The sequence below is a fragment of the Tiliqua scincoides genome, chromosome 2 (genome assembly GCF_035046505.1).
Source record: "Tiliqua scincoides isolate rTilSci1 chromosome 2, rTilSci1.hap2, whole genome shotgun sequence".
NCBI lineage: Eukaryota > Metazoa > Chordata > Lepidosauria > Squamata > Scincidae > Tiliqua > Tiliqua scincoides.
In genome coordinates this window covers 196,623,567-196,639,115 of record NC_089822.1, presented here as the reverse complement: position 1 = coordinate 196,639,115, position 15,549 = coordinate 196,623,567, and the positions used below count along the sequence as shown (strand labels likewise).

General features: G+C 43.1%; 2 protein-coding genes across 2 annotated transcripts in view; one reads left to right on the top strand and one right to left on the bottom strand.

The window, feature by feature from the left end:
• Nucleotides 1-15,549, top strand: part of GEMIN5 (gem nuclear organelle associated protein 5) — a 36,409-nt gene that overhangs the window by 13,644 nt on the left and 7,216 nt on the right. The window contains exons 11-23 of the mRNA XM_066613506.1: nucleotides 43-179; nucleotides 1,118-1,191; nucleotides 2,946-3,127; nucleotides 4,709-4,848; nucleotides 5,293-5,464; nucleotides 5,933-6,160; nucleotides 7,024-7,131; nucleotides 8,408-8,536; nucleotides 9,440-9,535; nucleotides 10,275-10,412; nucleotides 11,210-11,357; nucleotides 13,745-13,864; nucleotides 14,642-14,852. Coding sequence (XP_066469603.1) covers nucleotides 43-179; nucleotides 1,118-1,191; nucleotides 2,946-3,127; nucleotides 4,709-4,848; nucleotides 5,293-5,464; nucleotides 5,933-6,160; nucleotides 7,024-7,131; nucleotides 8,408-8,536; nucleotides 9,440-9,535; nucleotides 10,275-10,412; nucleotides 11,210-11,357; nucleotides 13,745-13,864; nucleotides 14,642-14,852 — 1,883 coding nt within the window. The remainder of the gene's footprint in view (nucleotides 1-42; nucleotides 180-1,117; nucleotides 1,192-2,945; nucleotides 3,128-4,708; nucleotides 4,849-5,292; nucleotides 5,465-5,932; nucleotides 6,161-7,023; nucleotides 7,132-8,407; nucleotides 8,537-9,439; nucleotides 9,536-10,274; nucleotides 10,413-11,209; nucleotides 11,358-13,744; nucleotides 13,865-14,641; nucleotides 14,853-15,549) is intronic.
• CNOT8 (CCR4-NOT transcription complex subunit 8) overlaps nucleotides 8,002-15,549 on the bottom strand; it is a 41,965-nt gene continuing 34,417 nt past the window's right edge. Inside the window, exon 7 of the mRNA XM_066613510.1 lies at nucleotides 8,002-9,510. Within this exon, the coding sequence (XP_066469607.1) occupies nucleotides 9,466-9,510 (45 nt within the window). The 3' untranslated portion in view covers nucleotides 8,002-9,465. The remainder of the gene's footprint in view (nucleotides 9,511-15,549) is intronic.

Here is a 15,549-nt window from a genome sequence, read left to right as displayed (position 1 = left end):
AGTAATTATCAATTATGTTTAATCATATTTTCTCTCTTGCAGGGGGAGATTTTGACATACCTTCAGTAACATTGTACAGCTGTGCAGGAGAGGGAGTTGTCTTCCAACACAATCCTTGGAAACTTAATGGAGAAGCCCATGACATCAACAAACTAATCCATGAAACTAATTCAATCAAAGTGAGTACGAATTCCTTGGCTGTGAGTAAAGATCACATTGCATCTACTCGGCTGATACTGTTTTGTGCTTTATAGGAATGAAGTCTGACGCTGATGGGCTAAGCTGGTGTTCTGACATAAATGTTTAGTTGTTCTGCAAAGTAGCAGTTCAGTCCAAATTCTGTGGTGTCTTAAACCAGGGTGTGACAGCAGTTTATGTATTGATTGCCTTTTTCACGAGTGAATTGTTTCTATAAGGTAGCAGCAGGGATATATTGCATCTCCTCTACTCCTTTTCTGTGTATTTTTGTTGGACTTATTGAACTGGATGTCTGAGCTGTAAAGCTTCTATACAGGTCCAGCCTTGTTATACACAGATTTTTTTATACACAGATTTGACTCAACACGATGGCCCCTGCAAATGAGAAGGAATGTGCTGATCCCTGGAGAAGGGGAAAAAATGCACCCCTTTAAAATCACAGTTTAAAAAACTGCTTTTTACTGTTGCAGAGAGACAGTCATGCAAGTGATTACAGTTATAACCTAATTATCCACAGATTCCACAGATTTTTCTTTCTCAAAGCTGATGAGAAGGGCCCTTTAAATCAAAGGAAAACCGTTGTTTAATAATGCCAGAGAGGGTAGTTGACAATCCATCAATCCTCTGCAGGCTTCTCCCTTCCCCCTGAGCACCTGAAAGAAGGCTAAATGGCAGTGAATATCACCTTCTGCATTCTTTCCCCCTTGCTGGGGTTGCTGGTGAAGGGAGGGATTGTTGTCTCCTAGTGACACCTAAGTTCCTGGAGAGACACTGATTGCCTCTGTGTGCATTACAAAGGTTAGCAAGGCTGTTTTTAAATCACCAAAACAAAGAGACTTTGTTTTTTAAATTGATTTGCTATAGTGCACTTTTTGCCATCCACCTGAGTCTCAGCCTGTACTTTTGTCTAATTTCTTAGCACAAATTGCCAGCGCACACAGAGATCAGCTGGAAACCTGATGGTAGTATCTTGGCTATTGGAAATGAAGATGGGTATGTATTGATGTTTAGTTTAGCTTGTTCTAGGTTTGCAGTTTGTGTGATGGATTAGGGTCACCATGCTGAGAACAATATGTATCAACTGTCTGCTTGCTTCTTCTTTTCTCTTACTTTCTGTTTTTCAGTCCTGTTCTCATTTTGGAAGAAATAATCATTTTTCATGTCTGTATAACAGCATCAGGCAGGTGCCGCTCTTGCTGACTTCTTTATTAGTTACCAGAGACAGAACATGATGGTACAGGAGGTCTTTCCTTGAAAGAGATAAAACTTGTTGGTAGGCAACTAGAAGAGCTCTCCTAGTTAAATATTAGACCAGGGGTGTCAAACTCTTTTCATCCTGGGGCCCACATTGGATTTATGGCACCTGCTGTGGGCCAAACTCCAGATGTGGCACCCAGAAGTGACCTGAACACAGGAAGTGATGTCACTTGTGACATCACTTCCTGTTTCTTTAAAAAGCTGAGGCTTCCCCCTCGCTCTCCTACCTCCCCCCACCCAGACCCCATTCTGCCACAAAGCATCCCCTACCTCCCCCCCACCCCACAGCGCCTCCTGCCCTGGGACCCCCTCAGAGGGAGTTGCAGGACCGGGGACGGCACGCACGGCGCCTGCGTCATTCTGAGGGTTGGGAATACTGCATGCGGTGTTCCCAGCCCTCAGAATTTTCCTCCGGCCATGACCAGAACAGAATTCCAGTCGTGGTCGAAGCAAGCTGAGGTGGGGCAGCCCCAAAACTCACCAGATCACGGGGGCTGCCCCAAATGGCTCTGCGGGCCAGATCCGGCCCATGGGCCGTATCTTTGACACCCCTGTTTTAGACAATATAAAGCAAGCCAAGCATTATCTGAAACAGTTTGTGAATTTGTGGAACTTGCTGCACATTTGTGTAAACCAGGGGGGGCCGGATGCGGCCCACAGCAAGCCTCTTTCTGGAACGTGGCCAGCCTCTTGTCCCCTGAAAGCCTCTGGCCTGCTCAACTGAACATGACCAGAACTGTGCTCTGATCATGTCTGGAGGGTGTTCTGAGGGCCAGAGAGGTTGAATGAACGAGCCCATTCATTCATTTATTTACTCATCCAAGTTCCATCTCAAATTTATTTATTTAAATTTTATATTTAGATTTTTTTTCTGGCCCCACACTACATCAGATATTTGATGTGGCCCTCTGGCCAGAAAGTTTGGAGACCTCTTGGTGTAAACCTTTGGCAGTTACAAGTTTAGAGAACAGTTTGCTCATGATGCTTTATCCCATCAAGAGCAACATTTTGTGAAACAGAAGCTTAATTAGGGCCAGCATCTTACATAGTGCCCATGGAGTAAACAACAGAGTATACAATGAATGGAAGGATAGATTCTAAACTACCAGTTTCTTGTACATAACTGCCATTATGGGGCTTGGGATTCTTGTCTGAACTAATAGCGAGCTTTTATTGCTTTATCCAATACTCTGTAATGGTATCATATCTATAACGCTTTGGAGGAAAGTTGCCTTTGTGTTGATCAAGCTTACTTGATATTTAAGCAAATCTGTCTCAACTGAAGTTTGGCACATCTGGCATGCATGTGTAAGTTGCACAAGGAATGTATGTATTAGGAATGTATTCGTAATGGAGATGGTCGTGTTCAGAGGAACTCAGACATGTTGGACATTGAGAGGATTTTTGCACTGTGTTAGAAAGGGGGTAGAGTTTACTGTGTTAATTGATCATTCATTCTTCACTTTTTTGTTTTTATTAAAACATTCCAGGTCAATTGAAATATTTCAGGCTCCTGACTTGAAGTTGCTGTGCACCATCCTTCAACACCACAAACTCATCAATGCTATTCGCTGGCATCATGGCTATGGGACACAGCCAGAACTCAGTTATATGTTAGCCTCGGGCTCAAACAATGCTGTAATATATGTGCATAATGTCAAGACTGCCATAGGTGAGTAGTGCTTACACTTTTACATCTTGCTGTCAGTCAGTATTTTTCCAGGCAATAAACCGGCAATGATGCTATTGCCTTCCCATTTGGGGGGGGGGGGGCATTCTGCCTTTTCCATGGGTTCATTTGCTACAGTATTCTTCATTATTTAGTTGGTTGTGTTGGGGCACTTTAGTAAATCCCAGGAATGTCAAGGGGGTGATAGTGATGGTCTGAAGTCTTGCTTTTTTGTAACTGAAATTACCACTATATAACTGAAGGGATAATTTCTCTTCGTCAAAGCTTAGTGTTTATAGATGGTTGAAGAGCCCATGATCTAAGAGAAACGTGCTGATTGATGACACCGTGCTGCAGAACTAGCATATATGCGAGTAGCAAATGGTAGGCAGCATGACTAAAAGCTTGAGTACACCACCAGAAAAACATGCAGTCCAATTTTGCAGAGTGTGTGTAATTATTATACCAAATCAAAAGCCTGATCTTACGTTATTTGTTTGTTCTGTGCTGCATCCCAGTAGGTGTAAGTGAACTGGGTGGGTGAGATGCAGGGAATGCATTGAGTAATCATTTACTGTAGCGAAATGTTCTAATGTGGCACCCAGTCAGATGGTAACATGTTTTTTTGTTCAATGCCACCTGTTTTTAACTCTTAGTACAACCCTTATGCAGGTCTACTTGTTACCTAGCTAAACTGTGTTCAGTAGAGCTTTCTTCCTGGATTGCAGAAACAAGAATGTAGCCTTGCAGCACAATTTTAGGCTTTGTCTTTTGCACTGGGTTCATTGGGACTTACTCTCAAGCAAGCGTGTATAAGATTCTAACCTTAACATTGTAAATAGTTCTGACTGAAGCATGTAAGCTTAGCAATTTGGAGACATTTGATTATATAAAGCTATCCCTGGAGAGTTCAGTGAAAAGATGGAGCAAGGCAGAGGCTGCCTGTTAAGATTAGTAGCACTGAGCATTGTAAGAGATTCTGTTTATGCACAGAGCACAGTCCTAATTTGTACTGGAAGCAAGCAGGCCAGCGGGCCTGTGCTGCATCCAGCGCAAGTTTGGGGCCAAAAGCAGCCCGAGGTAACAGGAGATGTTTCCTCTTACCCTGCGTCACAATGCAACAGCCCCAATGGATCTACTTGGATCTGCGCCACCTGACGACTCCGGCACCCCACCTGCCCACCCACAGCCCTGCCTGCTGCCCACCCTCCCCACCCCCCGACCCCTGTGTTGGCCGAGCTCAGCCGGCGCATCTCACCCTCTCCCCGGGGCCTGCAGCATCATTGGGAGGTCAGCACAAATTCATGTGCTGGCCTATCTCCCCAATGAGTGATGCAGAACTGCTTTATGGCACTTTTGCGACACTCCCTGGCCGGCACAAGGGACTTGCATTGGCCCAAGTGCCAGATTGGATTGTGCCCACAATTGCGTATATACTTCTCTTACACTGCTGTTCACCTGTGTCTGCACTGCACAGATGTCAGGAGGACTCAAATCAAATGGCAGTGGGATTGTCTATGTCAGTCTTTGTTCTTTAGTGACATTTTGTCTGATAGCTTCCAACTACTTGCATTATGTTTTTAGAGAATTCTTCAGAGACACCTGTGACAATAACTGAGCCCTTTCGTACTCTGGCTGGTCACACAGCTAAGATCACCAGCTTGTCTTGGAGCCCACATCATGATGGAAGATTGGTATCTGCTTGTTATGATGGCACTGCCCAGGTAGGGTGGTGAACAACTTCATTTTTCATTCCAATAATATTTGCTTCCCTGCTGCTGCTCATCAAATGAATAAGGAGTAAAAGAGTTTCTCTTCTTACCAAGGGAATGCAGCTGATGCAGCCAAGAGCTGATGCAGCAACTCCTCATGCTATATTTCAGGGGTGGGCAAACATTTTGGCAGGAGGGCCACATCATCTCTCTGACACTGTATTGGGGGCTTGGAAATAAAAGAGTTTATTTTCAAATATGAATAAATTAACATAAATGAATATATTAGCACATCATCTGTGCTCTAAATTAAGATCTCCACTGTCAGGTAACCAGGGTTGCTTTTAGTGAGGAAATAATGTAGAATGCTACAGGAAAAAAAATAGCTTTCTGCTTTGGTACAGTCCATATCTGACTTCTCATCAACTTTTGACAAATGAGATACCTTATTTACAGGTCTGGGATGTTTTAAAGGAAGAGCCTTTGCACAATTACAGGGGACACCGGGGCAGGCTGCTGTGTGTGCAGTGGTCCCCTGTGGAAGCAGACTGTATATATACTGGAGCCGATGACTTTTGTGTTCATAAATGGGTGGCAGTAAAGCAGAAGCACAGCCGCCCTCCCCAAGGTAAATATAGTATATTGTTGATGTTTTGACCCCAACATGGAGGTAGCAGCAATGGCAGAGAAATAATACTATGCGATAACACTTGCTGTATTTTCATTCAGTGTTTCTCAAATATAGTCTTAGTGAACCTCTGTAAGTCAGAAAGGCAGGCATGAAAGAGACCGTCTGGTAATATTCCTCCTTTGGCTCAGAGAGAAGAAATAGCATGTTTCCATTGCATTGTTCTTGGGGGAATGGGTCCTAGGGATTAGGGAATGGGTCCCCCATTTAAAAAACAGTGCTCATCAGTACAGGGCGTTTCGTGCATAACTCTCGTGTTGCATTGGTGTATCAGCCATCATGCTCCAAAAGATCTTCAGAAGATATTATGTATGTTTTGAATTCCTCCCTCTTCCAGTTTCTTTGAAACCTTTTGAAATGCAAAACAGTATTTTCAGAACACTTCTCTTACTTTTTGTTGTTCATCAGGTAGGAAGAGTATTGAGTTGGAGAAGAAGAGAAATTCTCAACCCAAACCAAAGACCAAGAAAAAGAAGAAGCTGCCCGGGAAGTGGCCTTCATCACAGGATGTGAGTGAGTCAGTAAATGGTGGTGAGAGTGTGAGAGAGTCTTTCTTGGAGGAGAATGGTCTGTCGGACCAAGAGGGAGAAAAGGAGCAACAGGAACAAGAGCCAGCGGAAGGAATTTCTGTGGAAGGTATTTAGCAGGTTCCAGCTGTATTTTTGTGTGTGTTCACAAAATCTGTCCACAATTCCTTCTGATCTTAGTTAGTCAAGGGAGCAGAAAGCCCTTTGAAGTCCACAAATGTAGTAGTGGGATATCATGATTTTTTACTAATCTCAAGAGCAATGCTTATAAAAATCAAAAAGTTAAGTGATTATGGAAAATACCTTACTGGCCATAGATATTGTCTATTATTATTTTTTTTTTCAAAAGCCAAGCCTTTGGACAAAGTAGAATTTCTCTCTCCCTGTGTTCTGCAACCAGTGTGCATTTTGTAGGCAAACTCTGTGTTACATGTGGTGAGGAATATAGGTGACTTTGTTCCCTGTTTCTGCGCTTTCTTGTGTGCCTCTGAAACCCACCAGACTTTTTTCAGTCAAATCGGTGTGGCTTCTTTTTAGTGCTCTCAGAGGTTACCTTTTCCTAACCAATCTTGAAACCAAAGTAGTGAAATGTTTATCTGCTTCTTACTAACTGCTAAAACATCCATTTTTGCACAGCATTCAGGTGCTTTCTGTTTCTGGGCAGCTGTTGTGTCTGCTTAGAGCAGTGATTTTCAACCTTTTTCACCTCGCAGCACACCGGCAGCCAGACACTAAAATGGTCAAGGCACACCATCAGCTTTTTGATAATTGACAAGGCACACTGTGCTGTCAGTGGGGGCTCACATCTCCTAATGGTCCTATTGACCCTCTCCCAAATTCCCGTTGCACACCTGGGGACCATTCGGGGCACAGCAGTGTGCCATGGCACAGTGGTTGAAAATGGCTGGCTTAGAGCCTAAGCAAATGCATTGTACAAATCTGTATTTTTTTTTTCTTCATTGGGTGCTACAGTTCACAAAGATCCCTCGGCACATCCACCACTTGCCTGTGTGCCAGACCTTGCAAAACCTTCCACTGTCCTCAAAATCCCTCCTGTGAGGAGGGATCAGATAAAGCCAGGTGAGTGTGCATCTTTCAGAATAATGGAAATATCTAAGTAAGTTATGTGAAATGGGGTCATGTTTCTCCTGCTTTGAAAAAACCTCCTCTCTGTTAGTAACTCCATTTCAGTGTCCTGCTGTGTGGTAGAACAGGGGTGTCCAAAGTTTTTGGCAGGAGGGCCACATCGTCTCTCTGACACTGTGTCGGGGGCCAGGGGTAAAAAAGAATAAATTTACATTTAAAATTTGAATAAATTTACATACATTTACATAAATGAATATGTTAAAGATGAACTTATATGAACGAATGAAGGTCTTGCAATAGCTCAAGGCCTATAAAAGGCCTTGCACAAAGCAAGGCTGGCCTTTCCTTCGCTGCCACTACAGCATCACAGATGTGAAACAGCAAGCAGTGGAGGGAGCCCTTGTCCCATAGCTTACGCGAGAGGTCGAACATTGTGTCGGGCCAGCGCAGGCTCCAGCAACAGTTGCCCTCACGCTGAGAGCAGTTGCTTCAGGCCAGTGTGGGCTCCAACAAATCTCTGGAGGGCCAGAGGCTCATTGGAGACTGGGGGCTCCCTGAGGGCCACATTGAGGGCCGCAAGTGGCCCCAGGGCCAGGGTTTGGGCACCCCTGTGGTAGAAGATACACTGAGATGCTCTGTAACTGAAACAAGAAAATGTTGAAAAGGAGGATTCAAGCATGGATTCAGACCAAATTCCATTTATCTTGGAGTTAAAGATTAGAGGGTATACATACTTCTCTCTGGAAATGACTGGAACATAAATGTGGTTAGCGTTAGAGAAAGAACTTAACAAAACCTATGAATTCAAAACTTCTTTTTTCTTTTTTTATTCAAGTTTTTCAATTTTAATATGTGTTCCTAAGCACCATTTTGCAAGTCATGTGTTTATTCTGGCAAGGGACATCTAGAACTATATTCTGTGTTCAAGTTATAGAAGTAGTGGTGACCTAGAAGTTGTTGGGCTGTAGCTGTGCACATGTCATCGTGCTTTTGCCATCTGCTACATACTGCTCCACTGAGTTCCACATACAAACTCTTAATTTCTGATTAATAATAATGAATGATAATAACTTTCAGTGAAAGTCAGTAAGTGAAATTTGAGTTAAATTGCACCATCATTGCCTTGTACACATTCGTAACATGTATGCATGTTTTGTCCATAAAGTTGTCTGATTTGAATGCATTACCATTGTCCGGAATGATTTTCAGGAACCTTATGAATGGCATCTGTGTTTGTGGTCTAGTTACAAGATGATAAATACTTTTTTAGGGTCAGATTTGTCTGTGAAGAAGAAAAAACCTCGCTCAATCCTACCTCTCAGTATATCTATGGATCACAGATCAAAAGAAGAACTGCACCAAGACTGTTTGAAACTGGCAACTTGCTTACACTCCAGAGGTATGGATGGGAAAATTTATATTGATGATTGAGCAGTTTCTGTGTTCATTTATAGCATGTGTCCTTCAAAGTATGTGTATGTCAGGAGACTTTCTAGGTGGTTTTAAATGTAATTGCTTTAATAGTCTGATCCTGTGACTTGCTGCACTAGCACATGCCTACTTCAAATGAAGCAAATCAGGAGCATGCTTGTGCTGCTTTACAAAATGCTTTAGATTGGCATGCTAGCAGCACAGTGTGTCGTAATGTGCCACTGTATTCGATCATTACAACCTTGCTCACTTAGGGAATACATCCTCCTTCTCAGTTCATTGAATCATGAAGGGACTCTGCATAAACAAAAATGGCTGCTCCCGCTTTACATGCCATAGTGCCCCTGTTCACAGGCTTTAAAAAAAGAATGTTAGAGGCAGAAGGACTTTCTTAGAACAGTTTTACCAGGTGTGAACTTCTAATCTGGAGCTTAATTTGAGCAAGCATTGAAGAGGAGGAAATTCTATGTCTATCCCTTTGTTTGTTCTTCAGCTAAAAGCTAATCTGTTCCTTGTAGTTCAATAAGGAAACCATCCACACTACTGCAGGGTGCCTGTAATGTTTGTGTTTGGCAATATTTAGTAATTCCAGAGATTAAGTGGAGAAACTACTTTCAAATGCAAGGTCTTAAAAGGAATGTAGGATTGATAGCTTTGTGAGAATCTCCACCTGAGTGACAATATTGGGGGTGAAGATCTATTTGTGGATCATTTTAAAGTGTTTGCAGTTCGAGATGGCAAACTTTTTGTATGAGTTTGTGCACAAATGGTACTTTAAGAAAGAATTATAACGATGATTTTACAATCTCTTTCTGCTAATGGGGTATTGCATGACAAATGGAAGTTAATCTGATTCTCATTTTGCTTGTAGATCTGAAGGAGGATTTACCCTCTTGTTCAGCAGATCATGTCCGTTTCGGGCTGTTCACAGATAGACCTGCCCTATATAAGATGATGGAGACAGAAGGTTAGTGATTGGTCCTGCAGATCAGATTTTGCCATTCTTTTGTAAGTGGGATGAAATGGATGCAAAGCATGGTGCAGTGCCTAGGAACTTTTGCATGACTATGTGCACATCGCACATTTTGGAACTTGTCCTGTAAAACAGAATCTAATAGTTTATTGATTTATTATTCATTTTTAAAAAACATTTATATCCCACCTTTCCTCTGCCAGAGCAGATGCACAGATAGTTCCTAGTTAATAACATTGAAACAAAAAGCATTTTTCCTTTCATCCATGGGCAAGAAGCATGACTCTTGGAAGTTGTTGTTCTTGTGCTTTTAAGTACTTTAAAACAGCACCTTGATTCTTTAAAAAAAAATTTTTTTTTACCTAGAATTTTGTTTAAAACGGCATAGACCTTTAGAGCATTGTCATCCTTTTCTTAGCAGTGCAACACTCAAGTCAGGTTTCTGTAATCTGTAACAGTTGAAGCTTTCAGCCAGTTATCAAGAGCAGGCTTACCATAAGATCTGTACAATATTAAATATATGTCATGCTACCAATATCTATTCCAACAACAGAACATAAGTTTTGGTTGGGGGGAGTTAGTGAAGACTTGTAGACCTCCATCCTATTCTTCTGAGGGCCTGATAAATCAATTGTAGGTTTCCTCCTTAAATACAGGTCTTGTTCCATTGATTGATATGTGCCCTGCTTAGTGCTTTTTACTTAACCAAGAAGCATGTTTTGTTTCCCTGCAGGTAAAAGCCACTTAGAGAATGGACACCCAGAGTTATTTCAGCAGCTCATGGTATGGAAAGGAGATCTGAAGGTTGCTCTCCAGTCAGCTGCAGAAAGGGGAGAGCTGACAGACCAACTCGTGGCCTTAGCACCCATGGGTAGGCTTGATGTTCAAGAATTACTTTGCCACCAAATAGTTTGGTTATGTTTTGATTAAACCTAGTTACCTACTAGGTAAGAAGAATAGACATTTTGTGGTGAAGGAACTGATAAGTCCCACATTCAGCTGAGATCTCAATGAATTCTTCTTGAAGCTGATGTCAGAGTCCCAGTTCCTAAAGTTGAATGACACAGATTAGATATGTCCCTCCTTCTCCTTCCCATACTTGAGAATCATTCCTGACTAGATGCTGCAAGATTTGGAGAAGTACAGGCTGGCAGCCCAATCCTGAGTTCCCTGGCATTCAGGGCTACAGTGGTGCTGAAAATGCTGCCGCTGCCTCCTGAGGAGAAAGGGACTTTTGTCCCCTTCTGCTGGATAAAATGAGTAGCCCTGCAATGGGGCTACTCAAAGGTTGGCATAGAAGAGCCTCTGCGGATGAGCTCCACTGGTCCTGCTTTCCTCCTGCCCCGCTCCCTCCCCCGGCATGCTTCCTTCCCACCCTCCCTCCGCCCCTGAACGCTTCCTCCCTACCTCCCATCACACCCCTACTTACCTCTCTGCTGCCCAGTGGTCTGCGTGACTGCCAAGTAGTGAAACTCTGGTGCTTCACCAGTGCTAGGACCTGCAAACATGCTTTATGGCACATTTGCGACAGTGCACACCGGTGCGCACTGAATATGATTGAGCCCTACATTTCTCACGGTTCAGCTTGCAAAGCATCCTTCCCCAGGTGTATTCACTTCATTTTCTGTGGTAGTGAGTTAATAATGTACTGTTTGGCCTTCTCTTTAGCTGGTTATCAAGCCTGGGCATGGACAGTGGAAGCCTTTGTAAAGCAGCTGTGTTTTCAGGAACAGTATGTCAAGGCCGCTTCCCATCTCCTCTCTCTCCATAAAGTGTATGAAGCTGTGGAGCTGCTGAAATCACACAGTTGTTTCAGGTGAGTACACTCCTCCTGTTTTGATGAGTTTCAGGGTTGAGAGATGAGAAGTGTGTGGGGGGGGCAAGTGCTCGCATATGCTCAAGGGTTACTTTTATTTTGCACGAGATGATTATAGGAATCTGCAGAACTGGAATGCCAAGAAGAATGGAATAGGTGATGTGAAGCTGCCTTGGGCTTTTGCCTTGGCAAGGGAGAGGTGGGCTGAAATTTTTTTCAAATGAATGAAATAATTTTCTTAGGGCGCAATTCTGTCCTGTGCTGGAACAGGCAAGCCAAGAGGCTTGCACTGTATCCAGCGCAGGATAAGTGCCTAAAGCAGCTCAGCCAGAGGTAAGGGGAAACTTTCCCCCTTACCTCTGGGTAACCCACCCTTGCACCTATGAGTCACCTTGGACTTGCGCCACCTCCTGAGGTGGCACAAGTCTGGAGAGCGAAGCAGCTTGAAGCTGCTTTGAACTCCCCGGGAACGGGGATTGGGAGCCAGCATAAATGTCAGATCTCAGCCCCTCCCCCTGCTCCTCACTCGCCCACCACCGGGGCCGCCCATCCCCCCATCATCCATCCTCCCCCCATCCTGGAACTCCTGCCTCCTCTCCGCCCACCCCAGAGTCTTGTGTCAGCTGAGCTTGACTGACACAAGACTCAGTGCTTCCGTCGGCACAGAGGCTTATTCCAGCCTCCGCAGACCAGCACATCTCTGTGTGCTGGTCTAGCCAACTCATGAGGAGGCGCAAACCTGCCTTATGGCATGTTTGCAACTCTTCTGGTCCTGGCCCAAGTGTAGCTCAGGATTGTGCTGTTAGTTTGTATATGAATCTGAAATTTTGGGGTTTTTTTAAGTACAGGTATAACCTAATTATCCACAGATTTTTCACCTGCGGTTTTATCTCAAAGCAATGAGAAGGGCCCTTTAAATTAAAGGAAAGTCATTTGACAGTAGCCTCATTAATGCCAGAGAGGGCAGCTGGCTGACAGTCTATCAATCATTCTCTCTCCAGGCACTTAGAACATCTTCACTCCAAGGCAAGCAACCCCTCCCTTCCCCCTGAGTACATGAAAGAAAGATAATCACTTTGCATTCATTCCCAGCACTGCAATCTAGGTGAAAGGAGGGGTCCTCTGGGTGAAGGAAGGTGTAGTTATCTCAGAGTGAAGCCTGAAGAGAGTTTGAATGATGGATTGTCTGCCTAATGACTCTGTGTTACATCACAAAGGTCAGCAAGGCTGTTTTTAAATCATGTAGCAAAGGGACATTGTTTTTTAAATGGGTTTACTTTAATGCGATTTTTGCCATCCACATGAGTTCTGGGAATGGAAACAGACTCAACCTGTATATTGCTATTAATTTATCCTTCAGTTCCCATAACAGGCCAACATTAGAGCTGTGTGTGTGGTTTCCTATTTAATACTGTACACCTGCAATCTTGAATGCTTATATTAGAGGGTAGATGCCTATTTCCTTCTGAATGAACATGCATAAGATTGCACTGCAAGTTCTCTTTCTATTCTGAAATTGTCATAAATTGGCATTTGTCATAATTTCATCCTCCTTTTTCAGTGCTGTTTCTAGATTTGTGTATGCACTTATAGGAACTTTCTAGTCACACAAAGCCGACAGACTAGAGCTATAAGGGGGTGGGATGGGGGCACTACTTGGAAATGTGATTTTTAAAATAAATCCATGGCCAGAAGTACAGGCTCATGTGGGTACTTCATGAAGGAATGAGCTAAAAGGGAATTAGGATGCCTGTCAGTCGTAAAATGAAGCATATTAGGCCACTTCTGTTAGGTGAATGAAGGTTTTCTTGCTGTGCCAAAGTGACATGTTGTGATTGGGTCCTTTTTAATTACCCTACATTTCTCGCAGCTGCAGCCGATGAGGCACTGATGAGTGGGGAGAAGGTTCTATCAATGTACTTCTTCTGATGTGCCCAGAAACTCCTGTCTGATGCACATGCATATCTAAACCAGACCTTTGTGAAATTCATTCGAAGTATGGCCTGAGATAATAATAAGCCACATTCTTGGAAGCGTTCCAATTTTCTGCTCTCAGTTACTGGCTTATTGAACTCCTGGCATCCTGGTTTGGTTCAGCCATTTAAGAACATAAGAAAAGCCCCACTGGATCAGGCCATAGGCCCATCTAGTCCAGCTTCCTGTATCTCACAGCGGCCCACCAAATGCCCCAGGGAGCACACCAGATAACAAGAGACCTCATCCTGGTGCCCTCCCTTGCATCTGGCATTCATTTCAAAATCAATGTTGATGTCTCTTTTTAAAGTGAAACAGAGTTTTCTCCGATACGGAAAATAGAATTACATTCATGCAGTGAAACAAAACGATATGTCTTTGTTTTTTAAAAAAACACTTCTTGCTTGCCCCAGGGAAGCCATCGTAATTGCCAAGGCTAGGCTGCGTCCTGAAGATCCAGTTCTGAAAGATCTACACACCAGCTGGGCAGCTGTTCTAGAGAAGGATGGCCATTATTCCATGGCAGCAAAATGGTACCAGTGCAAGCAAACTGCTTTTCCTTCAGTGAGAGCTGTTGTGAATATAGTTGCAAAACTTGTTTAAGAATGTGATTGTTTCGGGGGATGCCTTTTGTTTCTGAGATGTCCAACACTGATGAATGGTGCCATACTATAGAACTTCAGAAAACTGTAGTAGACATATTGGGAAATGTGGCTAACTGCTAGCGCTACTCATTTCAAAGTAACTGGAATTTGCTATCCACGTGAAATCTGAAGTGGTCAGCAGTGTGGATACTGCTCTTCCTTGAATTACTTGATCTGGATTTTCTGTATTCCTAATTTATAGTTGTGTGCCTTCAGTTCCCCTCTGTGGTTTAGGAAGAAGGTGGTGACATGATCTTACCAAATTCCAAATCTGCATGCTGCTTACTAAATTCCAAATACTGTTAGTTTGTTCTTGTGTGTATATATATATCATCTTGCATATAAAAGTCTCAGGCTGCAATCCTGTGCAGACTTTTCTGGGAGTTAGCTCCATTGAAAACAATGAAACTTACTTCTGAGAAGATAGGCACATAATTGTATTCATACTTTGACATTCAGAATAGGAATTATGTGTGTAATGTGGCAATCTGTCTTTAAGTCACCCAGTATCAGCCTTGATGGCTGTGTACTTGAGAAGAGAGGAAGTACAAAGAAAGTAGAATGTTATGGATTCTGAAATGAAGCATATTAAGCTATTTCTTTTTGGTGCATTGAGGGTTTCTTGCAATACCAAAGTGACCATTTGTGTTAACGGTTCCTTTCTAGTTACCTGGGAGCTGCCTGTGCCTATGATGCAGCCAAAGTGCTGGCTAAAAAGGGAGATACTGCATCCCTTAAAACTGCTGCTGAGCTAGCTCTTATAACTGGAGAAAAGGATCTGTCAATGACGTTCTCCCTAAGATGTGCCCAGGAGCTTCTGTCTTCTAGGAACTGGGTCGGGGCACAAGATGTCCTCCAGCAGCATGAGAGCTTATTGGTTAGTGTGCTTTAATACTACTTCAGGTTTGTCCATGATATGCCTTTGCACAAGCTTGATCCTATTTGCTCAGGGGCAAGGTGTGTTTAGGTTTGCAGCCCAAGTGACTGTTTCTGCTTACAATAGATAGAAATTGATGGCTAAAAACTCATATTTTTAAACTTCCTTAAAAATGCCATTTATGTTTGGTGTTGAGGGAAGGAGGAAGCTTTTGTGATCTATCTGGAACACAAAGATATTAAAATGCACTCACAAGCCCATAAAACACAATCCATGACCTCTGTTAAACATATTGAGTTATGCCAGCAGATTGCAGGTTATGCTGGCAGATCTTGTGGTCCACCAGTGTATCCAGCCCATAGGATCAGGCTGTTTGTCTTCAGATAAGTGATTTTGCTTAGTGTCTTCGTATGTGCAAGAAACAAATATAAGTTTTACTGTTGCTCCTCTAAACATACAAAGTTGTATCCTAAGTGACATTAGTCATGAAGTTGGACCCATTGACTAACTTCTTTAGTAACTGCTAAATAAATGTAAGATACGGAGAATATGTCAAAATTGTATAGTACAAAAACGCATGTGGGCTGCATGATGAGTGTTGGCTTATGTTTCTAAGAAATACAAAGTTCTGGCTGGACTATACTTTTGCCCCATGCTTCTGCATTTGCCAGCCCCACACTTTAAAAGACATGGACAC